At 35.5% G+C, this 27,359-nt stretch overlaps 1 protein-coding gene across 4 annotated transcripts in view; it reads right to left on the reverse strand.

Moving 5' to 3' along the window:
- Window positions 1-21,121, reverse strand: part of abch1 (ATP-binding cassette, sub-family H, member 1) — a 39,878-nt gene extending 18,757 nt beyond the window's left edge. The window contains exons 1-11 of one of the 4 annotated variants that reach the window (XM_038307426.1): window positions 20,500-20,620; window positions 20,134-20,320; window positions 17,160-17,308; window positions 15,117-15,276; window positions 13,416-13,570; window positions 12,080-12,187; window positions 9,917-10,010; window positions 5,088-5,162; window positions 4,708-4,885; window positions 1,831-1,927; window positions 1,538-1,712 (exon numbers count right to left, since the gene is read on the reverse strand). In XM_038307426.1, the coding sequence (XP_038163354.1) occupies window positions 1,538-1,712; window positions 1,831-1,927; window positions 4,708-4,885; window positions 5,088-5,162; window positions 9,917-10,010; window positions 12,080-12,187; window positions 13,416-13,570; window positions 15,117-15,276; window positions 17,160-17,293 (1,176 nt within the window). In that variant the 5' untranslated portion in view covers window positions 17,294-17,308; window positions 20,134-20,320; window positions 20,500-20,620. Of the gene's footprint in view, window positions 1-1,537; window positions 1,713-1,830; window positions 1,928-4,707; window positions 4,886-5,087; window positions 5,163-9,916; window positions 10,011-12,079; window positions 12,188-13,415; window positions 13,571-15,116; window positions 15,277-17,159; window positions 17,309-20,133; window positions 20,321-20,499; window positions 20,750-20,985 lie in introns of those variants that run through there. The other 3 variants (XM_038307424.1, XM_038307425.1, XM_038307427.1) reach the window with 3 other exon arrangements.
- Between the last annotated feature and the right edge of the window lie 6,238 nt (window positions 21,122-27,359).

Below are 27,359 nucleotides of genomic sequence, written 5' to 3' on the forward strand. Positions count from 1 at the left end.
GAGAACAGATGGAAACAAAACAGGTCAGTTATGAATTCATAGAGGCTTTGGCCATTTAGGAAAATTAATTCTATATATTAATATTAAGGAACCCAATGGAGAGAGGCTATAAAGGGATGTTTCATATTTTTTTTGGATGATTCTTATTCAATGTTAACAGTTTTAATTTACTGCTGATTTGTTAGATGACATAGGTAATAACTAATAACATTTACTAGGGTGACTTTTTGAACAATTCAGTTTTCTTCTCAGAGAATTGCTACTCCTACTTAAACTTTCTGATTACTCCAACCACCATGAGTAAGTTGATCTGATCGAGATCAGGTGAAATAACTTAATAAATATCTTCCTTATCCTACTTAAGCATTAGAATAGAATAGAATAGAATAAAATAAAACAATCCCTTTATTGTCCCACAATGGGGAATTCCTGGTGTTTACAGCAGCAAAAAGATTATAGAAAAAATTGTCACACAAATGAGGACCTTAGAATAAATATAACATAATAGAGAAAAGTAAAACATAAACAAATATAATACGGTACTATAAAGTGTTTTCACAATATAAATACTGTTTACCTGAGAATAAATAACCAATATGCAGCAATGGACATTTTACAGTAATGAATATTTGAAAATAGCAGCAACATCAGAGATGTGCAAAATAACCGCAGCATGTTATTTAACTGACTAAGGTAGAAACTGTGCAAAATCATCATTAATGTAGTAACTTATTGAGGTTGTTGGGAACAGTGATGGTTATAAAGTCTTACAGCTGCCGGGAGGAAGGATCTATGCTAACGCTCCCTGGTGCATTTATGGTGCAGCAGTCTGTCAATGAATACTGTAATAAGTTTATGTTGAATTTATTTATTTTTAAAACATGTTATTTATTCCTTATTTCTTACATTTTATTAAATACTTTGATAAACCATCATTTGAACATATTTCTCTGTCTGATTACATTTTTTTTGCATTCTCACTTGAGTCATTTCTTGGATGACTGCTTTACTATTGCTATACTTAAAAACCAAAATAAGTTAAAGTAATTATATTCCTACTTTAACACCAGAGATAGGTGTTTTAAACAACACTGGTCAGTTTTACACTGTATACTGTGAGTATGTTACAGTGTGCTGAGAGGTTGTAGTTCCTCTCCAAACAGAAAGAAACTTTCCTAGAAGGAAGGAAGTCTTAGAGTCTGATCTGTAGAGAAATAGAACTGAAACTTAGTTGGTTAAGGTTGAGCAGGCCTTAATAAAGAAAACACACATCCACTCCTACCATGTTGAAAAACTTAGTAAATTAGCTTTCTTTGAATGAATTCATTTAAAAACTTTGAACATTTGTTTGATGGTACAAGTCTAGCTTTAAATGTACCATATGTGTAAGAAAATGATTGTTTGGGTTGACATGCTGAAAATGGAAAGGATAACCAATATTTTTTTGTCCTAGTTTCTGATTAGATCATCAAAGAATGTGAAATAAAATAAAGGACATCTGGTGACTAAACAATGAGACTCGGGGTCACAGTTATACCTGAATGACGCTGGAGTTATCCAGAAAGGAGAGCAGTGACTGGCTGTAGGAGGAGGACGCAGGGCTAGTGTCGTTATTCACCACGGCAACCTTGATCCCCTTCGGATCTCCGCCCACACATAAACAGATGAGAGAGATCTGGATGACGGGCAGCAGGAACTGGAAACACAGCGAGCTGCAAGCACATAGGAGAACGCCACAGTCAAAAAAGCAGCTGCTTCTTCTGTCCTGCTGTTACCCACCAGCAAATAATCTTAGATGAAAAAAAAAACAAACACAAAAACAGAACGTACCCCGGCATTCTCTTCATCCGCACCATCGTTTTAATGACCAACGCTCCGATGTTCCTCCCCTTCGGCAGTATGTGTCTGGCACGCTCCTTCCAGTCCACTAGAACAGAAACACACAAAACCATCCGTCACTTGCTCTTCAATGAGATGCTTTAGGAAAACAGCAAGTTAGCACAGACATACACAAATGTTAGTGTGTATGTCTGTGTAAATTAAGTGCTAATTTAACTCCTAAAGAGTTAAATTCAACCCTTTCTAGTGTCACTAGATCAAGATAAAACAATACAATATTTCAACTATTGAATACTCCATTCAATTTTAAGTTGCACAATTAATAATTGAAAATAAATTTCATTTATTTAACTAAACAATAAACAGTTTATAGAAATTAAAGTAAAAAATAATATTACTTCACTTCATATGTATATATATATATATATATATATATATATATATATATATATATATATATATATATATATATATATATATATATGTAGTATTACTGTAAAATATATTTTCAGGGGGTCTCCAGTCTGTTGTTTTGTTATTTTTTTTGGGTCACATGTTGAAATCCAACAGAAACTCTGAATTAGATTAAAGTGTTGAACTAAAAGTGTTCAATTTCAATAAAGATTATCACTAAAAACAAACACATCTATTGCTATCAGAACTCTATCGAATAACTCAAATAAAACGCTTGTGCTGGAATTCCAGCTTTGTACACGTTTCTGTTCATTCTATCATTGTATTTAATGTTATCCGAGTGTGCGGTTCATTATGTAAAATTTGTTCTTCTGTTTTAAACTACTATGCTCCACGCTCTTGCTCCTGCAAAACTCATGAAATTTTACACTGTAGTTTAATAAAGGATTTTTCTATTTTAGAAATATTTCCTCCAAAAAGTGCACAACAGATTTACTATAGTGACCCAACAAGGAAGCAAATATTGTGAAGGAGCATGATCCCACTTCATCACTGCATTTATCATAGCCGTCATCTACAGAATGCTCCAATGTCTTGATAAGGTATCGATAAACGTCAGTCTATTATCAAAAGCTGTATCGCTACAAGGCCGACGATCATAAAGCGACTATAAAGTATAGTCGTACAGATAAGGCTTGATTTGGAAAATGTATAATTAAAAATATGGAAGAAAATAAGTGGACAATACAGGGTCTCGGCTAAATATTCAGATGATAACAAGGGCGTAGGTTTGATTTGAACTTTGGTAGGGACACTATTGGCCTGGTGTCATTGGTGCTATGCAATATGCATGTCCTTTTTTATGCTCAATGTGAGCATCCGTACTGATAAGAGGAATTCATTGTTAAAAGAGAAAAACATTTTGCTCCATTAATAACAATGTTATAAGCTCTACACTCATTAGATGCTGTTTATCAATGTTTGAAGTATCACCGGCTCTGATGAATGTGGAATTAGGACTGTTTTCCACTTTGAAAATGGTTTCATTTGAACGACTAAGAGAGAAGGTAAATACAGTATTTTCTTTTGAAGATATAGAATTGTGCAGAGTTAAACCCCACTCTAATATTTGTACCTACTATTCTCTCTCTGTATCAAGCAAAATAATACATTCATTAAAATATTAACTTCACTATAAAAGTTGAACATCTGGGCTGTAGGTACTCTGTGTAGCACATTTCATGTATTTCATCTGGGGCTGAAAAAAATGAATCATATTAATTAATTATTTCAAAAACTGTCAACTAATTTAGTAAGTGATTCATCATTAACTGGAGAATAGAGACTTTAAAACATACAGTAATATAAATGTAAAATGTGCCTTTCCCCACAGAGCAACCCACTTAGATCAGTTATTATATCAAAATTGTAAAAATAAAAACAAAAAAATGAAAACAGTAATATTAACTAAATATCGGTAAAAAAGAAACCCTCACATTTTCTTTTTTAGGTGGCTGTGGCTAAGAATCAGAAATGTTGATGCTTACAGCCTTTATTTGCCCATTTTTCCAGCAGTCTTCAGATCTCCTGGCTGACTCAGAATATTTCGTTTTATAAAAGAAAAAAAAAAGGTTTTTGTTTTTTAGTGTACATGATATTCATTTTTTTTTATTGGGACTAGTTTTGTAGCCTAATATTAATTGTAGTAACCGCAGCATTCTAGTGTGAATAAAATTTCAATGTTGTGCTCCAAGCACAGGCTGACTAGAAAACAGCCAATCAGAGAGAGAGAAGGCGGAACTTAAGGCAGACCAACCAATGAGAGTTGAGTTAAACAGCGCAGCACAGTTCCATGCGCTGCTACATGAAAGGGACAGGAGAGACCAGGCAGAGGAGCTGTGAGAGAAAAAGAAGCCTCTGCTGCAACAACTACTGCTGGAAATTATAAACATGTTGCTCACATCCAATTATTGGTAGGGACAATTAGGTCGGTTCAAAATTTTGGTAGGGACATGTCCCTATGGTCCCTATGCAAACCTACGCCCATGGATGATAAAATGGGAATAACTAGAATTTTGGGTAGAAAAATTTGCAAAATAAATTACATTACGATTCTAGTCAAAAGTGTTACTTTTTTGTTATTGGAGAAAAGCAGTTACCCTGCTAACAGGCAGCATTAAAGGCAAACCTTTTCTCTAATACTCACTCCTTGTCATGCAGAGTCTTGAGATGGGTTAAGGAGACATATTTCAGACGACATATGGTGAGAAATACACCCACTTCCCCAATGCAAATTCAAATTTATATTTTTACAGTTATGGCTTATAGAATTAATGACTGAAATAAAATAACTGTTGGCACTGATGTACCTAACCTTGGAGTTTCAATAATTAAACAAACAAAATGAAAACCATTGCAATACTGAGATGGAATGCTTCATGCACACATGCATACCTGTACATTTAGGAACTTCTTCTACAGGCGGCGGTCCGACTGCGAGAATCGGCTCACTCTCATCCCGGCCATTTGGAAAAGTTTGGTCTTTCTCTAGGGTGCCGCTCTCTGAGCTAGATTCCTGGGTGGAGTTCTGGTCCGACGTCTCACACAGCTGCAGGAAGGCATGCTCCAGGGTCTGCAAACAGCAGACAGGACAGATCAAAACAAGCTGCGATGCATGTTTATGAACAGGCCTGAGAGGTCACCCTTAATTTTACCCCTTTTTAGTCATTTTTCCTTCATTAGAAAGCAAGTCACTTAAGTCAGCTTTTCAGGTTTAACCCCAACCAACCCCCACTCTAGGGAGTAACACGTTGAGAGACCTGGAAAATACTCACTGTTGCACAGTGCTGCTTCATGAGAGCATCTGGAGGACCTTCTGCCAGCAAGTGGCCGTTTCTCATCAGACCGACCTTAAGAAAATAAGAAAATACACCAAATAATTTATAGGGAAAATGGTTTAATTAACCAATTAAGACCTGAACACCTGCATGTTTATCTTAAGCATGGATATTTATAAAGACAATAGGTCGTTGCATACTTTTAGAAAATCCCTTATGTCCTGCTGAATGTGCAACTGGGCCCTAAAGCTCTCAAAGCAGCAACAAAAGGAAGGTGACATCTAGTTTAGCTATTGAGTTCCTAAAACTGATTAACAGCATTAACCTTCAGCAGAAATAGAGGAAATAGAAGATAAGCAGAAATGTGGAACAGGAACAGAAAGTCGCACTTTACTGTAGATAAACAGTTGAAGTATGAATCTTAAAGCAAACTGCTCTACTGGAAGAAACAGGTCCGATTAAGGTCCATCTAAACATCAAAAAATCTTCATATGTCGTCCTGGTGGCAGTTTGAATTTCTCTTTTATGACTGTTGGGTGAACAACTTTTATTCCTCCAGAAGGGTTCCCAAAAGTATGAACCTGTCTTTAACTTTTCCACTTTCCACATGTCTTCTCATGTATTTAATGTCAGAGAACAACACAGAAGCACAGAATTGCAAAGAGAAATGATACATTGTTTTTAAAATATGTTTTAAAAGTAAAAGTAAGTTTAAATGTTATATTTAGCATTTAAATACGTTTTTAAATGTGTTCTGTATGCACAAACTACAGCCTGTCGTCCTCAAGCCATCCGACTGAGAGCAGACTTATGGGAGGTTTTCTTGCAAAATAAGATGAAAGTGAACTTTTTTGACAGCTTTCAAACCATGAACATCATCCAGCATAATGGTGTGACAGTGAATCAGGTCAGAGATACTTGGAGGAAAAAGTTTAACAGAAAAAAGCAAAAGAAGAAAAGGTATAAACTGCCCCAAAAGACTTGTAGCTGTAAATACAGCGATACTATTTCATCTGTAGTGTCTATTATATTAGATCCCATCAGAAATAAACAACTTAAGGCTGTAATCTCACAATAATATGATGGGTATGTATACTTATGTAAAGCACAATACAACAGGGTTTGGATTTTCCTAGTGATTCCTTAACACATGATGTTACAAAGCAGTTTTGCAGAAGAAAAACTTCATTGTAAAATCAGGTTATGATGTATATTTTAGCTAATATACAACAGAAATCAAAAAGGCTAATTTAATTGGGGATATTCAAGAACTCATTCTTTAAATGCATGCTGCTGATATCTGTGGTGCAAACATGCCACAAAGTAAAGCTGCAGGAACAATGCGCTGGCTGTAATCGTTTACCTGCTACAACCGATGCTAGGATACAAAGGGAACTGATAAATCTGCCTTTTTCTAGGTCACGTCAAAGTGATATGGCTCCGTTCCAACTCCCAGGTGAACTTAATTCTTCAGTGAAATTAGTAGAGCAGCACATCTTTGTTATGCTTATTACATGACCAAACATTCCTCTGTCAAGGTGCAGGAATCACAAAAGCCGATTAGCACCCGCATTTGCGTCATTCTACCTCTGTACAGTGCATGCAGCTGTCTGACACTGAAGGTAATCACCTCCAGGTTGTCAGACTAGTTTTGGTGAAAGCTTTTATTATTCTCTATGTCTCCCTCAGCAAGAAAAAAAAAGACTTGGGCTCTTATTTCAAGTTATGCGCAATTAGATGTGCAATTTGTTCTCAGCTGGTTAAAAAAAAAAATAGTCTTAAGTGACAACAAGACCATCAAGTGTCAATGGGTTAATATACCTAGGGTAACTACAGTATAGCAGAGTAATCCAGCTGTGGAAGGGGGAAATACTGTTTTCCTAACCCACCTGCCAAGCTTACAGCAATAAAACACAAAGTATTCACACCTGTAATTTTCTACACAATTAGATGCACAAGACTTACTCTAAAATAAATTTAAGTAAAACTTACAGAGTTCACACAAAACAGATTACAATCACAATATGAACGGTTAGACGTTATGTAAAAATGTTTAAATATGTAGGTCATCATGCACTTTGAACAGATTTCCTGATCATCCAAGAGTTGCTTTGCAGCTTATTACGATTTCATCTGTAGTAAAATGATTTGCCAGAGTGTGATATGGAGGTGAACTCTGGAGCGAAGCAGAGCAACAGGGTCAAAGCAACTGTTAGCAGAGTGAATCATTTCTACTGAGGGCTGAAATTTGGGGAAAAGGTATTCAAATTGTCAGAAAAAATTATCATCCTACAAGGCATTATTTGGAAATGGAAGAGGAGAAAAAAATATGTGCCAATCTAGATCAGGCCCTGAGCAGACAGAGTAATCAGAAAAAGAGGGTGACTATGAACCTATTGGTTACTAAGGTGGAGCTTCTGTGTTTCCTGACAAGATAGGACAACCACCCATTATATGCTCCACCAGTCACATCTTTATGAAACCTTTAAAAAAAAAGCCCTTAAGAGGTTTTCAGGAGTTGCTTTCTTGCAATACTTACATTTATCCTGAAGGCCAAATCTGGAGGAAACACGTGTGCTGCGCATTACCTAGCTACAACCATCTCTACTATAAAGCATGGTGGTGGCAGCATCATGTAGGGGGATCTTATTCTGCAGCAGGAACTAACTTATGAATCAACTTATGAATACTTATGAATCATTATGCTATTTTAGTGTAGCAGACCGTGCATTGATCTGCAAATAAACTAGATAATATTATAGCATATTCTGTTGTAAAAACAAAAACAAAAAAAGGGAAAAATAACAAAATATAGAAAGGAAAAAAAACACTTATAACACTACTACTACTACTAAGAGTGTGAATACTTTCTGATACTACTGTAAGTTAAGCAAGCAGGTGAATTCCCTTTACAGTGGAAAGAGCTGAAAAATGATTACACAAGAAACCAGAAGTGATGTTTCAGCAGCTAAAATAATCAGATATCATCTGTGAAAATGTTGAAAGCTTCAGATAGAAAGTAGGAACTGTTAGAGCAAAGAAAAATGTTAACATAAAGTATATTTTTATAGTAAATGTTTAAAAGTAAATGTTTTCTGTTTTTAAATCTTTTGTATCTTTTCTTAGCCTGGTTTCAGTCGTTAATTTAGACTCTCTTCAAGAATATTCAGTCCTTTACTGTATTTGTCACTCTTAGAGTACTCTAGTTATTTAATAAATGAGTAAATATAATGTGCTACTTCCCATTTTATGCCCCCCCCGCATCTATTCAGGTCAATGGTTCAGTCCTAAAGGCATTATCATGGGTTGCAACTTTACATAACTGCATCGTCGTTTGCTACCTCATTTATCTTGTTTTGTTTTAAACCAATCTAAAAAAATATCTACATGATGCTAAAAAGTAAAAAAAAAAAGAAATTTTTAATGTCAATTTATTGGTTTATTGTTGGCATGAATAGCAACTAAAAACCCCTTTCTGACTAAATGTTAAACCTTAATAAGATGTGAAAAAAAATTAAACAGAAAATTAGAGGTTATATAGTCCCTTGCAACATAATCAAAAAAAAATAAATAAAACTTTTAACTTTAATGAACCAGCAGTTTCTTTTTGTATCTATTAGTGGTTTATAAGCTAAGAACCAATTATTTTTTCTCATATAAAACAAAAGAAAAAAAAATCTGTTTTAACCCTTCAATCTGGTTTGACTGCTTGGCTTACAGGAAAGAGATTTTCAGCATGGAGAAATGCCACAAATTGTTTTAGGAGCAAAAAAGCAAAAACTTAGCTTAGCTTATCCTAAGGCCAGAAGGAATGCAGCAAACCTGCAAACTCTTTATCGCAAAAAAAAAAAGAAAGCCAAATGCTTTCTGACTGTAGAAACATTTGGTGCATTTAAGGAGATTATTAGTAAAACAAATGAACCCTGGGGATTAATGGATTTCTTGTGACTTAAGGAAACAGGTTTTGCAAAGGTTTCTTAATACATTTATTTACTGTAATCTTTAAAAATATTTAAAAAAATAACTTTTTTAAATCAAAATTAAAATTAATTTGTAGAAAATTGTTTAAAAGCCCAGACCTAAACATTTAAGCATAACAGCAATCATAAAATTTTTCTGTGTGTCTTTTATACACATTTTTCTGCAGTTACCAGTAATGAACTGGTTCTTTTCCTGTTACAGCAAAGTCAGTTTTTTCTTTACACTTTTTTTTTTACATTTCTATTGCTATTTCTTTTCCCTTCTTTGCCATTTAAAAAATATTTTTGCAATTATTGTCTTTTTGTAGCAATCAGATATTCCTGCTCCACTGATATCATCCAATTAAAGATCCAAACAAATGAATCCTAAAATGTTGAACGCACACAAAATATCATCATAATATAATCAGCTGTTGACATGTTTGTAAAACAAAACTGTACCTAGAGTTTGTAGGTATACGCAAATTCATACCATATAGACAAACATGTGGTATGAATATTTTTTTTCTAGAAAAACAAACAAGGCCCTGCAGTTTTCCATCATTTTTAGGAGAAACATGATGACAGTTTTTCACTATGAGGAAACGCTACATCATAGACATGAATCAAATTGTTCAGAGGATGTAAATAAGCACACAGCTGAGCCTTTGTTCATCCTCATTCCATCATCTCCCCCCCGGATCAGAACTCATGACCCTGCTGTCAAAGCTAATGAATACTATAATTACTCTAGAGGCTCATTACTCTGTGTTCTATAGATGTTGGATTTTATGCCTAAGTAATTTGTATTTCTCCATTCAGTGTTTTGCAGTGTGTATACATGTATGCACCTGCTTATCTGCTTACCACATTGGCTTGCCGGGCCTCCTCTATATAATGCGTAGTAATGATGACAGAGACTTTCCCCGTTTTCACAATCTCCACCAGATGTTGCCAGATCCTACAACCAAAGACAAAAGAAAAACAAAGCAAAAAAAAAAAACATAGGTTACATAACACCCAACCAGTGGACCAGTGGAGTTTTCCTAAACTCACAGCTCACATGCTTCACCAGAAGCTGCCATGCTTCCAGCCGTCTGATCTGGTTAGTGATTATGTAATGATACTGCAGCAACACCCTGCAGGGGGGATTATGCTTTCAAAAGTCGACATTTATCAGGAATAATCTAAACCGTTTAGGTTGACTTCAGCTGGTGAGACTCTTTACTGAGCTGCCAGGATGTGTTTTTACCAAAGGATTGTTAGGTTTTTGTCAAAAGTATCAGCTTAAGGTTAGAAAAATGTTTATACTGCCATTGTTTCTTTTTTTCTTTTGTATAGAAACTCAGATAGGGAAGGATGAGCTAGTTCCTGACATTACGTTTCACTTTCAAAGTGCTAAAAAAATTTCCATCACCTTACTGAGACGCCAGGTAGAGTGCTGAATTTTGTCCAGGCAGTGTGGGAAGTAACATTGTGGTGCCCTTTCCTCACCTGTTGCTGTTTACTGCTAGTCAGTAGAGGTATTAAAGAGTGCATCACTGAGAAACAATAGCAACTTTATAAATGATGCACAGTAATAACAATGTTCCTAATAAAGATAAAGCAACATTTTTATAAGATTTTACACATTTTTATAAAATACCAGAAAGCTTTTTTTTTTATTAAAGATGGAAACTTTTGTGTTTAAGCACATGTTTACTATGTTCACCGCTTCTACTGTGACATCTTCACCTTAATAAACAGGGAGAAAATTAAAGAAAAACATTTTGATAAAGTAATTTTTACTCTAATTTCCTGGTATTTTTGTAAATGGGTACTTTTTCAACAAGACCTTAGTACGTTCACATATTTGATTTTTTTCATATGCTATTTTTTTGTGTGTGTTTATCTACTCTGAAGATTACTGTTTCATCACAATAATATTTAAATGTTTCTATTAATTACCTATTTATATGCTCATTTATGAGAGCTTGAGTTGTCATTTTACATGATCACATGAATTTCTTCACTGACTCACATGAACTGATAGTAAAATTATTTGACAATTTGAATAATATTATCTTATCATTTACAGGTAAACCAAAAGTGTTTAAGATGAAAAAATTATAGATAATGATTGCTTTCATTTTCCTTAAGACTGCAACCTTAGATACAAATTAAACATCTGTTTTGGATGATGTGCAGCCAGTGGTGATATAATTATTTAATTGGTTGATAGTAACAACATAGTTATTGCAGGAGAGAGAAATATTGCTGCTTGGAAATATTTGTGTGTTTAAAAACTGATGAGAAAATTAGGATTATTTTGCCCCAATCCACTCATTGCGCTTTAAAAGAGCAGGGTGACGAAAATTCATTACGTTTTTGTTTTTGATTATGTCTTCTCATACTGTAACTTACAAACTAGCTCTCTGTGCGATGCCACCAGCTGCTAAGCTTTAGTTAGTTATTTTCATTGGAGGAGGAGTGAAATAAAAGCTAAGTTTGGAAAGCAATATATGTCATTTGTACTTTTTTATGAAACATACGTAAGAAAAAAATAGATTAATCCGATTTGGAAGGAAAAAGATTGGAGATTACATTTTTGAGCCATATCATCCAGCCCTATCTAAAACAAAAAGGTCATTTGGAGAATTAGGAGAATTTGAAATCTCTCTAAAAATTTCAATTTTAGTTTTTTCTTTTATTTTTTGGTCAATTAGGAAACAAAAACTCGGGCTAATTTTAACTGAGTTAAAAGATCAAAGATTTGGGAAAGATTTGGTCTGATTTCATGTCAGATTGAGGTAAAATGTGTTGTATCTATAAATGTTGGTGTTTTTATTTTATTTGTACCTTTGGTATTGCACCCCAATTAAAAGTTATAAATGTATGAAGCATGTGGATCTCAGCTGTATCAAATAAAATGTCCTTCTTCAATGGGTTTAGTTTGTCTAAGGGCAGCTGGAAAGTTACAAGACATGACTGTGAAGAACAGTCTGCAGACCTGCTGCGTGACTCACAGAGAGCAGACAAGCAGATACATACTTAGCTCTAAGCACAGGGTCCACTCCGACTGTGGGCTCATCCAGGATGAGCAGCTCAGGGTTCTGCAACAAAGCAGCTCCCAGGGACACCCTTCTCCTTTGACCCCCGCTGTGACACACAGAAAGGGAAAACATGAGAAAAAAAAGAAAACTTCTCCAATGTTCCCAATTGTTTCGTAACTGCTTAATGTATGCATGCCGCTCGATCCAAAGGAAGGCAAAAAGGTGGGAGTTGAAAGCTTCCAGAACCAAACGGTCAAGACAAACCTGCTTGGCAGGGCTATGGTAAACAGCAAGTAATGCTTATGGGTTACATAATAAAAAACAACCACTTTTTACATCAAAATTTAACAATCATTATTTAGAAAACAACTGGATTTTTAATTACATGACCAAATAACTTATCATTGCATAAGCATTGTTATGATGGTGGCGTTTAGAACATGTTTGTGCATACCAGACATATCTGCTGTGTAACGTCTTTGGTGGAGTTTCCCATGTAAGGTTGAACCACAGCGTGCAAAACCATGACAAGACTTCATTACCACAAAAGGAGCATGGAGACCAACAAGCATGGGCTGGAATACTTCCATAACAACAAAAGAAGACTAACGAGTTAATCCTTTTATTTTAATCTATGCAGAAAAATGTTTTGAGTTTTATCTTTTTTTTTTTTGTATTACACCCCCAAATCAAAGGAAAAACTGGAAAACTGAAGCAGCGGCTGAATGCTGCAACAAACCAATAAAATTGTTCAATTGGAAAAACACAATTGGAAAACCCGGATGCCAATCAGACGCCTTACAGCCCACTTTTAGTCCTTGGCGATGAGGCAGGCAGGGTGGGGCCCACAGCGGCGCGGCACACCGTAAAAAAAAACAACAGAAATTCTTCCATGCTTACGTCTGAATCTCTGCTCCTTTAGGTCAGCAAAGGTGGACTAATTTCTACAGAATAAAAACATACAGTTTTTTTTTTCTCTGGGTGTCATTTCACTAATGCGTCACTTCTAAATGTTTGGTGGATACTGCCTTTAAAAACTATAATTACAGGAAGAAATATCTGAGTCTTTGAGTCAGTCCTGTCAACACGGCGGTGAATGTAACAGTCGTTAAAGAGCCAACCTTATTTGACTTTCCCCTGTTCCATTATCAAACTCTGACGGTTTTGTTGTTTTACAGCCTCTCATAAGAGCAGATAATGTTTGTCTGCTACACTAATACAGATCCTTCTGGGTTCAAAGTCCTCAGTTAATCATAGGCTGTATCTAAGGATAAAATGCTTTTAACGCAAACCTCTCACTGTAGCATCTTTAAAGTCATTACTATTGGTTTTACCTGAGATTTCGGACCAGGCTGTGTTTCTGAGGTAGATGCAGGAAGTCGATGAGGAAGTCCATGCGCGCCTGGGTTTCCTTTGATGTCAGACCATGGATTCGTCCAAAGAAAGTCAAGGTGTCGCTAATGGTGAACTCATTGTACAGAGCCAGCTCCTGTGCAACACAAAAACACCAGAGTTTTAAGATTCAAGTATTTAAAGCTTCCTTTATTTTTAGAGAAGCCATAGAGAAAAACATCATCATCATCATTGACCTGACATTGATGAAAAGATAAGATCAGGAGCAAATAAATTCAGGTTCCACTTTGGTGGGTTTATAGGTACAGCAAAAAGGTTTGTGAGGTTTTATTTTTTGATAAACATAAAAACCATGTGTGTTTTTGTCCAGGTACTCCAGCTTCCATCTAGTCTAACATATGTTATAAGCTGGCCACTAGTAATCGCCTGCAGTAGAGAAACATCACACTATACAAAGACCCTTTAATATCAACCTTTACCATTTGCTATAGGCTGTTCTTTACAAAGAAGCGTTCTCTTTTCAAATAAGTGAAGCATTAGAAATCTTTCATTTTTAGGGCTGGAAACAGCTGTGTGATGAGGTGGAAATTGCTCGCCTTCCCCAAGTCAAGCAACCGCTGTTATTCATGCATGGGAATTTTTGATCTCATACACCCAAGCTTATGACGTGACACAAGGATGTTAGAAATTTTTGAACTTTTATCGCTGTTGCTTGGTTAAAACCAGTCAGGGAGGGTTTCCTTTACTGGTCATAAATGAGAGGAGAGTTCGCTGCACAGTCTGCATCGACTTTCAACATGGAGGGAGATATTATTTTTGCTTTGTCCAACTTTCTTATATTACATGATTCCCGTCAAAATGCTCTGACTTTTCTGACTCCTTATAATAATAATAGTTATAATTCTTGAACCTTCGACCTATTGTTAAAATCCTAAACTTAAGTTTTTTTATCTGGTCCTTATTTTAATAACATAAAGAAAACATAATCAATAATTATTGATATCAACTGATATGAAAGGCTGATATTATGACATTTTTTGTAAAAAGCAACCATCCATCAGAATGAATCTTAAGAAAATGACAATCCAAATGTCTTAAATGCTTTACATTTTTTCACTGGATCATTTTTTGTATAATATAGAAACAGAAACCAGATATTTCTGGTTAAAAAATGTAAGTAAATCTGTAGTTTTGTATGAAAAAAAATCAGATTTAGCCAATTTTTACAGTTCTTTTCTCTATATTAAGCATCCTAATCTGTATTAGTGAACACATTACTGAAGGTAACATGAAGAGAGATGGTATGTTTGCTACTGGCTAGTTTAAAATCTAGTTTGACAGTAATGAGGTAACCAGTGCCTACCAGCAACAAAGGCTAAATGGCTGAAGCCCTGGAGCGTGACAGTGTTTTTGGACCTTTAAGAGCGGCTCACCTGCATGAGAACGAGCTCTAGAATATTCTGTGAAAAACCACCGAAAATCTTCCACACTCCCACTCTTACAAAACAGTTATGTCAACAATTTTTCTTTCTTTCTTTTTTTAAACAGGCTAAAAATCAAATAATTGTCCTTAGATTAACAGCTAGAGGTACCTGTAATACTTTATTTTTTATCTATATGCATTGCTGTACTTTTCAGTGATTTATCTTCATTAATGTTATAATTGAAGTGTTGTACTTTACCTGTGGCATGTATCCAACCATTTTCCCAGGAACCTCATGTCCGGGAAATGCAGGCGGTTTCCCCAACACAGTGATGTGTCCTCTGGATATTTTCAGTGTTCCAACGATGCATTTTAAAAGCGTTGTTTTGCCACATCCGCTGGGACCCAAAAGGCCGTAACTGCAAAAAAATAAATACAAGGAATTTTTATTGAGTTGGAATTTATTTCATTAACAATAATATGAAAAATGTATGTATTTAAAGAAAGGATAGACATAATTTTTGCTTATTGCCCATCAATTGGGGGAAGAAAATGCTCCTGTATGATTCATATTAACTAGGCTCCACTTATCCCCACAGATTCTGCATTAAAAACTGACAATTTTAAGCAATTATCTATAATCTTCCCAGTTTGTTTTACATAACAGTCATATAGAAAACAAAAGTAACCTACTTTAAAAGGCTGCAATTCTGATTTATATCTGTACTAATTCAAAACAAACCATCATAGCATATTTTGCATGCTCTTCAGGCTAGTCTAAAAAAAACAGGTGCATGTGTTATTTTACTTAAAGTCCCTGCAAAAAGGTGAACAAAGTTCTTTCTGGTTCATAGATTCTATTCTTCCCTAGAGATAAAGAACTGAATCATTGGGAGTTTGTAAACGTTGCCTCACAAATGCAGCCTTTGAATGCTCTGCCTAGAATATGTGAAGAGAATGAGAGCAAGAATATCACGTCATTCTGTTTTTGCAGCCATGGGGAGAGAACATACCTATCTGTTCTTGTGCAGTAGGTCTTGACCTTGGCACATACTTAGCATACCTAATGATTGCTATGACACACTTTAAAGGTAATATCATAAACTGTTAAAAAAAAAAAGAACAGCAGTACAGTAACATTTTATTTGTATTTTTTTTCAGGGAACTATCATGGAGTACACTGGCTTTATACAGGAATGAGTACCTCTAACTTAATGCTTTTTAATGCTCTTAGAAATTTTAATGCCATCAACAAGTACCCATGACTTGAAGTTTATATATATATATATATATATATATATATATATATATATATATATATATATATATATATATATATATATATATATATATATATATATATATATTAATACTGCAATCTGTCTTTTGTTGAAATTTGTTGAAATTTGCATTTTCCCAGTCTCTAGCTTTTTCTCCGCATCTTTTACGAACATACAGCTTTACGATCAACCGGTTCCATGCAAATGTGTTGCGATATAATATATCTAATGAAATAGTTTTATTTCATGAACTTTTTATAAATATATTTTTTTAAATAGAGCATTTTAAATACCACTATAATCACATTTAATAAATTTTAATGCCAATTAAGGCCTTAATTTAAAAAAAATAATAATTTAATGACCCCCTAAACCCTGGTACAACCTAGATTATCCAATTTCATTCCAGCAGGCAAACATTTTACCAGGCAAAAGGTACAGATTGTGCTAATTCATTTAACTGACAGGTGTTTGGAAGACATGCTGCAAAATTAAACCTGAACTCTGTACTTTTGCCATTTCGACCATGTAGGTCTGTGTGGGAAAAAGTCGCCTGTAAATCCCCTCTGACTGGGCTCAGATGTGACAAAGACAAACGACAGACACAGCAAAGAAAGACGAAATGAGCTGGTTCTTCCAAGAAGCTGCAGGTTAACTTGTCACTGAACAGTATGTTTTCTTTTTTCCAATCTCATCTCAGACTCCTTTTGCCACCCAGGAGGAATGGAATTTTCCTCTTTTGACAAAAACAAGCTAAACAGTATGTACAGGCGGTAACCTGCCTACCAACAACGAAGCTGACATGTTTGGCAACTGATCAGTCAGACAGATGAGTGACAAAAGGCGAGGGCTGGCCTCAGCCGGCCGGCAACTTTTTCAAGAATGCAAACATGGTTTGCATGGTGTGCAAATCTTGGAAGGCCAGGAAGAGACCATTACTTAAAGCGACCTGGAGCAAAGCAAAGGGTTGAAAAGTTTAGAAAAAACCCAGTAGGAACTGCTTTCAGAGTGACAGTACTCACATCTGTCCCTGTGGTACGGTCAGGTTCAGGTTGGTGAGGACCTTTAGCTTCCCATACGACCGGCACACATCCCGGCACTTGATGGCAAAGCTTTCATGTCCAGCAGACAGAGGCGCTTCCAGATCTTCTTTCATGTTCCCCTCTTTCGTCTGGAAGGGAGAGACGGTTTGATAAAGGTCATGCAACGGTTCACTTGTCCTGTGCTATATTCCTTATCAGCTCGTCATCAGATGTGCACCTACCTTAAAAAAATCTGTGATAAGATCGACTTTATCTCTGCAAAATGCCTCAATTCAGAACACCTTGTAAGATGCGGTATTTAAGTATTGGGGTGAATATGTTTAAGCACTGAAACCGGCTTAAAGTAAAACATTGCAGGAATTTCTGAGTGAAATATTTTAATTTGAGCAGCAATATGCTATATTTCCATACATATATAAAAACACCGGACCTCTCATTTCCATCTATAACTTAGTGTTTCAGTCACTGTTCTGGTCTGGTTGTAAAACTAGGGCAGAAACAATTAATTAATTAATTAATTATTGGAATAATTGTCAACGAATTGAATCTAATTCATTTACTGTCTGTTCATTTACTGTCTAAAAGGTTTACTAAAAGAAATATTGTTTTTTATACACTCTTTGTTTACAAAATGACATTAAAAGTTGTCTAAGTCGAATTGTTAAACCTAGAGTTATGATGCACAGACTGTTACACCTAATTTGCTGAAAGAATAACCTACTTACATCATAATAAAGAAAAAGCTACAAACATTAACTATAAACATTTATTAACATAATATAATTAAACATTTTTCCTTAAAGATTACATTTCTGTTATATTGTTATACTTGTATTTTTGTAACATTGCAATTGCAATTCAATTAAGATGTGCAATAAAGGATTTTTTTCTTTTTCTTATTAACTTAAATTATCTCGTTTTAGATTAATGGTTAAAAAAATAATCACAAGATTATTTAAGCTTTGTTTATGTTGACATATTTTAGTTTTAGGAAAATTTTTTGTCAAATCTAAAGCAGTTTCACAGGTGCTAAGAAATATGCTGCTGCTTTAAATGAAGCTGATTTCAGCTGAGCAATGAGGAGCTATGATCGGTTAAAGAGCTGCTGGTTTAATAAATGTTTAGGCCTTAAGGTGAAGTCTGTTTGCTGGTCACAGTGGCTTCATTCATTTTAGGACGTGATGGATGGGCCGGTAACCTTATGACCTTCAGGAGCCACTAAGTTCCCTCTTCACTTATGACTGTTATGTCATCGAAGGAGCGGACTAAAGATTAAAGATTTTAAACAGTTTCAACTTCACACAGACTTTGCCTTTTTTAATGAGGGAAATAAACCTTAAATGAAAATGAAATGACAGCTGTCAGATTCAGTTTACCAGATTGTGTCATCGCTCAAAAGACTCTGACTTCTGTGATGTAAAATAGGGACCTAAAAAAAGTTCCAGGGCTGAGTTTGGGACTTTAGAAAAAGGTTGAATGCTTATTTCTCTTTTATGAAGGCAGATATGAATATGTGGCTTGAATTCAACAGCATAGATGTCTTAATTTGTAATTTTCCATTCCTTAGTTTCCTCAATAAAGTCGTTTAAAGACAGACCCAGCTGTTTTTTCAGACCTCTAATACCTAATCTCATGTTTTTCTTTCATGCATTTGGCTTTTACTTCAGTGGACTGAAGCCTGTTGCTCATATTAATCTAACTTTAGTAACTTTAACTTCACCTCATATTGATTGTGAGGATGATCCAGAACTTTATGTTGCCAGTGAGCGACCATAAAATGACAAAAACCTGACATAACTTTTGTTTTGCTCAAAGAGAAACTCCTTTTTTAAAGATCTCTGACGTTTCTCAAAATGACGATCAATCAGACAACTTTCCCTCTATCTTCTTTGATCATGATCGGCAGGATGACTACAGAAAAACATTATTATTTATTTTAGCATTTGATTGAAATTATCAAAGCAGAGGAAGTCCTGAGAGATTCCCTTCTATAAATGAAATAAGTATTAGCATACTATTGGAGGAGTTTTGCTTTGTTTAAAGGAAAGTAAATAAATATTAGGCGCATCTTTGGGGCATCATCTAAAATCACCCCCTCTAACAAAGAAAAGCTAGTATCTTTATGTTGTTTTTCATATTTTACAGTCCTAAATAAAATACAGTCAACATTAAAATTGGCGGTTCTTACCTCAAAGAAAATCAGAAATCAGTGTTTCCAGTTTACACTCAACAAATCAAGATGTTCAATCACCTACACTGAAGGCTTTTTCCACTATTTACAAACTTTCACACATTTGCAAACTAATCTTTGTGTCTTTTACGGCATCAATGTATGGATCTGGCTGTAACTATAATCCTTCTTTAACAAAAAAGCATTAATTCAAGGCTTGACCCCCAGGAGCAAAGAGTCAACATGCTGCTTCCTGGCCTTAGGGACTGGTGAGGATGTTGTAACACCATGTCTGAGGTATGAGTGTTGGCGTCGAAAGCGTTTCAGTGCAAACCACTGGAAAAAAACAAAGCATTTTCCTTCAGAACGCAATCACCTGGCCTCTAAAGGTGAAAACTAGGTCCTTTACTTCAGAAACTATGCTGCACTTCAACCTGAGAGGCAGCAAAGGAACGGCCCGTAGCACAACACATGTGGGATCTTACTCTGACATTCCTCGTGGTCTGTTTGCTTCACTGCCTGCAAGCCATCAGAGGCACATAATGTGGGTCCAAAACAATCAGGAACCAAGTAAGCTCTAATCACAGCATTTCTCTCGAGGTTTTCATTTTTTCCCCCCAACAAGACTCTCCAATTCTACAGCATGGAGATTAAAAGGGATTGCATTGCATAATCTGGTATCCTAACCTTTGCCACTATAGCCTAAATATTCCACCCTCCATGCACTAACCCTGCCTTTAAAATGAAACAAACTTGGACACTACTGATGAAGGTTGAACTCACCCAAGAGAGAAGATGTGGTTAGAAAGTGAGCAGCGCAGAGGCAGCAGAGCAACCAATGACTGACTGAGTCCCTCACACTGAAGACAATTAGTAATGAGCCAGTGAACGGTCAGCTGACACAAACATCTCAACTGAGTTGAAGAACAGGTTTTGGTTCAAGAGCTTGGAGGTGGAGAAAAGCAAGCTTCTTTAAAAAAAAAAAAAAGCATTTAGGATATCAAACATTATTTCTTCATTATTAAAAATGTTCTTCAAAAATCACCACCTATTTAGAAATAATAATAAAAATGAACATGTGACTTTTAAGTTTTCTCCAAATGCAGATTTTATTTCCTCCAATTAGAAGTCAGGCTGAAGGAACACTACCTGGATCTCTGATCTGTGGGAACCCCACTTCCTCTCTGTCTGCTGCTGACTCAGATGAACCTAACAAATCTGCTCTCATTACCCCGCTCGGGTGATCAGGAAGAATGTTTACCTCTGGTGCCAAGTTGTTAGGATCTTGCGTCATTACCGAGTGGAAGAAAACGGTCTCTGAAGCGACGAGAAGCGAGAGGGAATCACAGAGCCGAGCCTCTAGTTTCACTTCTCCTCTGGCGCATCAGCGCGTCACGCTGGATGGGAGCTACAGATACCCACCCCTCTCTATCCTCCCCCACACCTGCGTTCCTGTCCTCCCCCTGCAAAACCTTCAATCTTAACATTTCACCCGAGTTTGTATTAAAACAACAACGCGTCCCTGCTGCAGGTTTGGTGCATCCTGCAGGCTGGACTCCATCCCTGCAGCGGCGCATCAAAGGCCGCGACGTTCAACACAGAAAAAATGTGTTGTTGAACTGAAAGCATCCTTACCAGCTGCTCCCGCATCTCCGTGCAGTCTGCGGGGCCGGTGGTCGCATGATCCGCCTCCGCAGCCATGGCATCAGCAGGAGGAAGAGGAGGAGGAGGGAGGAAGGAGCAGGACTGCTGGGTCTGCGCGGAGGAGAGAGAGCGCCACGGAGGGGCGACATGGAGCCGCACGGGTGGGCTGCAGGGTTTCAAACTCTCTGTTTAAAGCAAACAAACAAGAAAACATTTTTTCTGTCCCATGGAACACAGTAGGAGAGTATGGAGGACCAGGAGAGTCAATCAAAAAGAAAAACAAACATCTAAAACAAACATATAAAACATCTAACTCAAAGAATTAGAAATCCAATTCGAAAAGCATTTTGTAATTTCACATTTTTGACATAAATTGTATTTTTAAATCCAGTATTAAATAATGGAATATTAAAAAAATTAAATGAAAATCCCATTTATAAATATATATTTAAAAAACACAATTCATAACTCTGATTATAATAGAATTAAACTTTATTGTCATTGCACTGTCACGAGTACAAAGCAATGAAATGTTGTTTGCATCTATCCAGAAGTGCTATACAGGATATAAACAGTATTACAGGTGTATATACAAGCAAAAAGTAATAGTTAGGGACTGTAAAAAGTTGTGTATAAATATAAATATGAATATGGGAGCTACATGCACAGATTATACAGACTATACATGAATTAAATACCTTTCTTTAAACATTTAAAGTGAAAGATCATTTTTCTATTTCCATTTTCTTTTTCACATTAAAAAGAATTGCAAGATGCAATGAAAAAACTTTACTATATGTAGCATTTAACCTCCTAATAAGGTCAGAGATATTGCTTTTAACACAGCAAATGTGTAAATGTTAATTAAACTTCTAGAGAGTTGTTTTATTAATTAATCTATATTGACCAGCACTGGATTCGATCTCTATTCTCCCACTGCAGAATGTGTTAGTTCAATCTCTAATGTTATGCTCTCTTGCTTTTTCTCACAGGAGTTTCATCTGGTATTTTTGGCTGTGACTCCATCCTGGAGATAAATATTAGCTGTGCTGCTGCCATCAACACCTTTGTTTATAGATGTTTGAGCTCAACCTGTTTTTCAGTGTAGTCCTGTTTCTCTGACTGTGACTGGCTGGATGTGCTCTCTTCATCCTCTTAGATGGGAGCTGGCTTGGAGCTCGTCTGCCTGGCTGTGTGTTTCCTGTGGAGCTGGTTGACAGTTACCTTTTGTTTATCTGCTCCTTTCTCTATGACTGATTCTGTCTCCTTGAACCCCAGTCGGCCTGGGCAGATGGCCGCTCACACTGAGTCTGGTTCTCCTGTTAAAACGGAGTTTTTTCCTCTCCACTGTCGCTACAAGCATGCTTGGTTGGAGGACTTGCCTTAGAGTCAATGAGTCGATGCAATCAACTGGTTTTCCTTAGATAGAAAACTTTTTAACAATTTGACTGTTGTCATGATTCTGGTCTGTCTGCCTGCTCTGCTCTCCCTGTGAGCAATCAACTCCAGCCGCTGCCTGCTGCACTGCAGTGCAATCAACAGCATGTCTCTCAGCAGTACAAGCAGTCATAAGGCAGCATGTGGCAGGCAGACAGGGCCGGATAATTGCAAGCCAACAAGCAAGCAGTATCCAGCACTTCATGTTATCAGGTTTTTGTTTCACGGCTTTTCCCTCTTGCCTAACCCTCATTGGATTTCTCTGCCTTCTGGACAACGACCCTGTTTCTGCCCCTTGACTTCTGCCTCCTGCCAAGCCTGAAGAACTGAATTTATTTTAATTGAATTGAAAGTTTTAAACATTTAACACCAAGAAAAAAATTGGAACTACAGTATAAATAGGTGTAATTCATCACTTATTGGGGTATAATTTATCTAAGGCTAGTGTTTAGTGTAAGTTAACTCCACACCAGTGTTAACACAGAAATTATGGACAAATATTGCAGATTATCATCAGCATCACAACAATAATTAACCCTATGCTGTCTGATACATTGCAGCTGAAGCTGCGCAGGGGCACGCTGACAAAAGCAAGGCTGCCATACACAGGCCCTTTGAACACCAATGCAAGTTAAATCTTGGATTCAAACCTGCAACCCTCAAGTCGCAGAACAAAACTTCTATATCCAACGGCACAAATGTATAGTCCAGAAATGTTGCTGTTAGCGCAGGTGTTTTAAAACAGAGTGCACATATATTTTTGCATTATGGAAGAACATGTCAAATAATTGCTTACTTTAAAATCAATACCTAAAACTACTTGATTTTAACTCAGCAGATTGACACCAACTCTTTAGGGGAACTAGTGCTCATTTAATTGAGTTGAATAAACTCAGCACCAACATATGAAATTGAACACATGTGATTTTGCTTTGAAGGCTTTATTTATAACATGTAGGTAGAGTAGGGATTATTTCATATTATGTTTCAATATTTTAGATACCGGTAAGCAACAAGCAGTAATCTGAACAATGAGAAATTGTATGACCTTTAAAAAAAACAACAATGTGTGATTGCTTTTTTAAATACTTCATTTATATGATTGTTTTTTAATTGGCAAAAATGGTTTATCTGAATACCTAAACAATTTATGGATTCATTATGGGTTTAACTTTATGGATTGAAAATGATTCCTTTCCAAAATATAACACAGCCCTGATCACTGCACATATGTTGACCCAAGCAAAACACTATTAAATAAACCATTATTCAAATATAATTGATTAATTTTTAACCTATCATTTACCTTAACCAATTGTTCCTTGAAGAGTTTTATGAGATGATTCGTGGCTTTATGCGATACATTTTGTTTCCTCTGAAAACATGTTTTGTATGGATCATTGGATTAAAGTGTAAAATCACTTAGATCAATAATAAACAAAAGAGACCCCAATATAGAACACTAGGAGGCCCTTCTAGAGTTTACCCCTTTATTATTCCATACAGCCATCTTCCATAAACATATTCTCTGGAACATATTCCACTGGAAAGCTAAGCCTCTGGCTCAAACCATATATAGAGGAATTGAAAAATCTATTGCATTAAATACCTTTAAAAGGTTAAGATTCCAGGATCCCCTTAAATAACTGCATTATTTTCTTTTCAACAAGATCTAAAATGGCCATACTTTTGCTTGTGCTTTTTATAAAATGGTGAAGATACAAGTATACTTTGCTTATTTAAATATTTAACTATTTTTGAATAAAACTCTCATTCTGTTACTTTTCACAAGTTTGGAAATGCTAATATAGGTCTGTGGCTTTGAATGCCATTTTTATCCCCTTTCTTGTTGGTATTATTCTTCAACCTTTGCCTGTTTTGGAACAATAACTTTCAAAAACACAATTTAGTATTAGAGAATTGCTTTGCTATTTTCCTTTACATTATATTGCTACAGATGCCATAAGCAACGTGTATCATTAAGTTATGTTGTTGAAAATGTCACCAAGCAAAAACTGGGATAAATGTAATGCACAAAAAAAAGTTTGTATTTGGCGCCCCCTAGTGGATTAAAAAAAATTGAAATATTTCCTCCAATGAAATAACATTTGTCAAACTATTTTGCTGGGAGTCATCTGACTGGATTGACGTCATGGTGTCAAGAATAACGAGTGATTTACAATTTCAACAAAATAGCTCATGCATCAAACTTCAAGGCTTTTTCTTATCGCCAGAAGCTGCTGAGTCAGCTTTTGAAGTATTTTTATTATTTTTTTTTTTTTTTTACCCCTGATGTGACCTAGAAACGCCAATTATCTGATTTAATATCTAAGAATTTTAATAATGTTCTCACACTGAGTTAGTTATTTAATCGGATACTTAAATCTGAAGCATGGTTTTTGTTTATTCTGATTGATTACTATGATTATGAACAAAAGGATTAAGCGTATCAGTGAACTTCTTTTGTAGGAGCAATAAACAGAAATATAGTGTTAGATAGATACCAAAGTAAAAGACGGTCTTAGAAACATGAATTGAATCACCGTCCACATCAGATAAAGTCAAGAATAGGCTTATTTATTTATTTATTTTTGTTGTTGTTTGTTTTTTGCTTATTCCATATGGACAGACGACCACTACCCTTCAGACTTCAGCTCACAAAATGCTCTTCAGAGGTCATTTTCCAAACTTCTTCCACAGTTCTTCATACAGCAATTCTGTTTAAAAGAAATCCAACTTTTATTATGTGTCTATAAAAGTTGCTGAATGAGCATTTAGAGAACATCTGGGATTCGCTGCAAAAAAAAATGTAGTGTGTTTTTTGTTAAATTAAGTAATTTTTTCTTGAATTGAGCAGACAAGTGAAACATTTTGCCGATGGAATAAGACTATTTACATTTGAATTAAGAAAAACTGCAGTCTCTTATTTCAAGTACATAATATCTAATTATCTTTTCTTAAGGCTAAACATTTTCATTGTCAGATCTTATTGTCTTATTTAGCCACTCAAATTAATGGTAAATACACTTGTATTAAGAATGTTTTTACTCATTTTAAGATTGTTTAAAATGAGTTGGCCTTGCATGAATAAAATGAAACCCGATCTTTTGAGGCTGTAAGGCTTCAATACTCTCACATCTCTATTATTTCCTCTTGCCAAAATATTCTCAACACAAACTAGCTCTTCCTGTTCATTTACTCATTGTGGATAATTACAATACATGTACATACAAACATTTTATGCAGGTAAGGATAAGCTAATTGAGCATTATTAATCTCACACTGGAGAAATTCCCTCTCTGCATTTTGACCCATCCCCTTGGGCAGCAGTGGGTTGCCACTGTGCGGCACTCAGGGAGCAGTGTGGGGTTAAGGGTCTTGCTCAGTGACCCAGAGTGCAGGCTGTGGGGATCGAACCAGCAACTGGCAACCTTCTCAGAGGACAAGCGCACTGCTCTAACCACTAGGCCACCACAAAAAAAACAACACAATATAAAGAAGTAGCAGGACTTCTTTTTATTTTAACTAACATTAAAAGTAGTCATTAAAGAAATGATTGAAAAATATAACCGTAGGTAAAAAAATAAAAGACTGCAGTATTGAGTAACTGATTGGTTCACTGTTCATTATCATAGAGACTGATTTAATATGTTAAAAATAATATAAAGTTACATAAAATATACCTTTATGTGCAAATGCAGGGGAAAAAAATATATATATTTATATACGTAAAAATTCATATGTGGGAAGAAAACTTTAAAAAAACTATTTTTACTTATATATCAATAGTTATTTATGATGCAACAAGTTAACTACAGTATTCTGTTTACTGTATTTTCACTTGACGTCCAAATGAAACAGAGGCAGTTGAAAGTAATTACATTTACTCAGTTACATTTTCTTGAGATACTTTTAGAAAGTATAAGTATAGAAATAGCAAGTATAGAAATACTTTTAGGAGTACTTGTACTTTACTGTACTTTATACTTTTACTTAAGTAATATTCTAGTTAAAATATCACTACTCTACTTCAACCACAAGAAACTTATTCTATTAGAGATCAGGTATATATTCTAGTAGTTCTTTATGAATTGCAAATATATATGCATTACACACTTTGGTTTTACAAGTTTATGATGACAAATTGTTCTAGAAAAGTGTTTCTTTTGGTCCAATTTATTAGTTTGCAATCACATTTTTATTTCCAATGTTTTTTAATATTTTGAAATACCTGAATTTGCACATAGCTGTCTGTCCTATTAAATACGTTCAAATATTAAATCAGATGTTATTAGCCCATATCAAGTATTTTTTTTTTTACCTCCTCTTGAATGATTCCTTGGATGACTGTTTTCTATTTTTACTTGAGTGAAATAAAGGGGGGGAAAAAGTCTTACTTGAGTAAAGTTTTTGGGGGAATTCTACCTATCTCTGAAAACAACATTATACCACTAAGCATTGGGTCAAAAAAGAAGTCGTTTCCTCTCAGATACTTTTTTAGCTTGTTTTCATTTAAGTGAAGTGAAGGTATAGAGTATAGAGTAGCCTGAAATGTTATTTCAAAGTTGTGATAATTTTTCATATTTTACTCAAATAAAAGTAAAAACTACAATGTAGATAAAGTACTCATAATTTCATAAGTTTGATTCCTGCATGTAGTTTGCATGTTCTCCCTGAACATGTGTGGGTTCTCTCCGGGTATTCTGGCTTCTTCCCACAGTCTGAAAACAAATAAGTTAGTTGGTTTCTCTAAATTGGTGTGAGTGTATGAATGATTGTGTGCCTATGTCTTGCCTGTAGACAGCATGAGATAAGCACCAGCACCTCTCGTGACCCCACTTGGGATAAGCGTGACAGAATTTGGATGGATAAATGTAACTAGTTTATACCCACCTCTGGTCACCATGTATGCATCATTTAGATCCTGT

This window comes from Cyprinodon tularosa, unplaced genomic scaffold (assembly GCF_016077235.1).
Source record: "Cyprinodon tularosa strain WSP-4 unplaced genomic scaffold, ASM1607723v1 ctg61, whole genome shotgun sequence".
NCBI classification, from domain to species: Eukaryota; Metazoa; Chordata; class Actinopteri; order Cyprinodontiformes; family Cyprinodontidae; genus Cyprinodon; species Cyprinodon tularosa.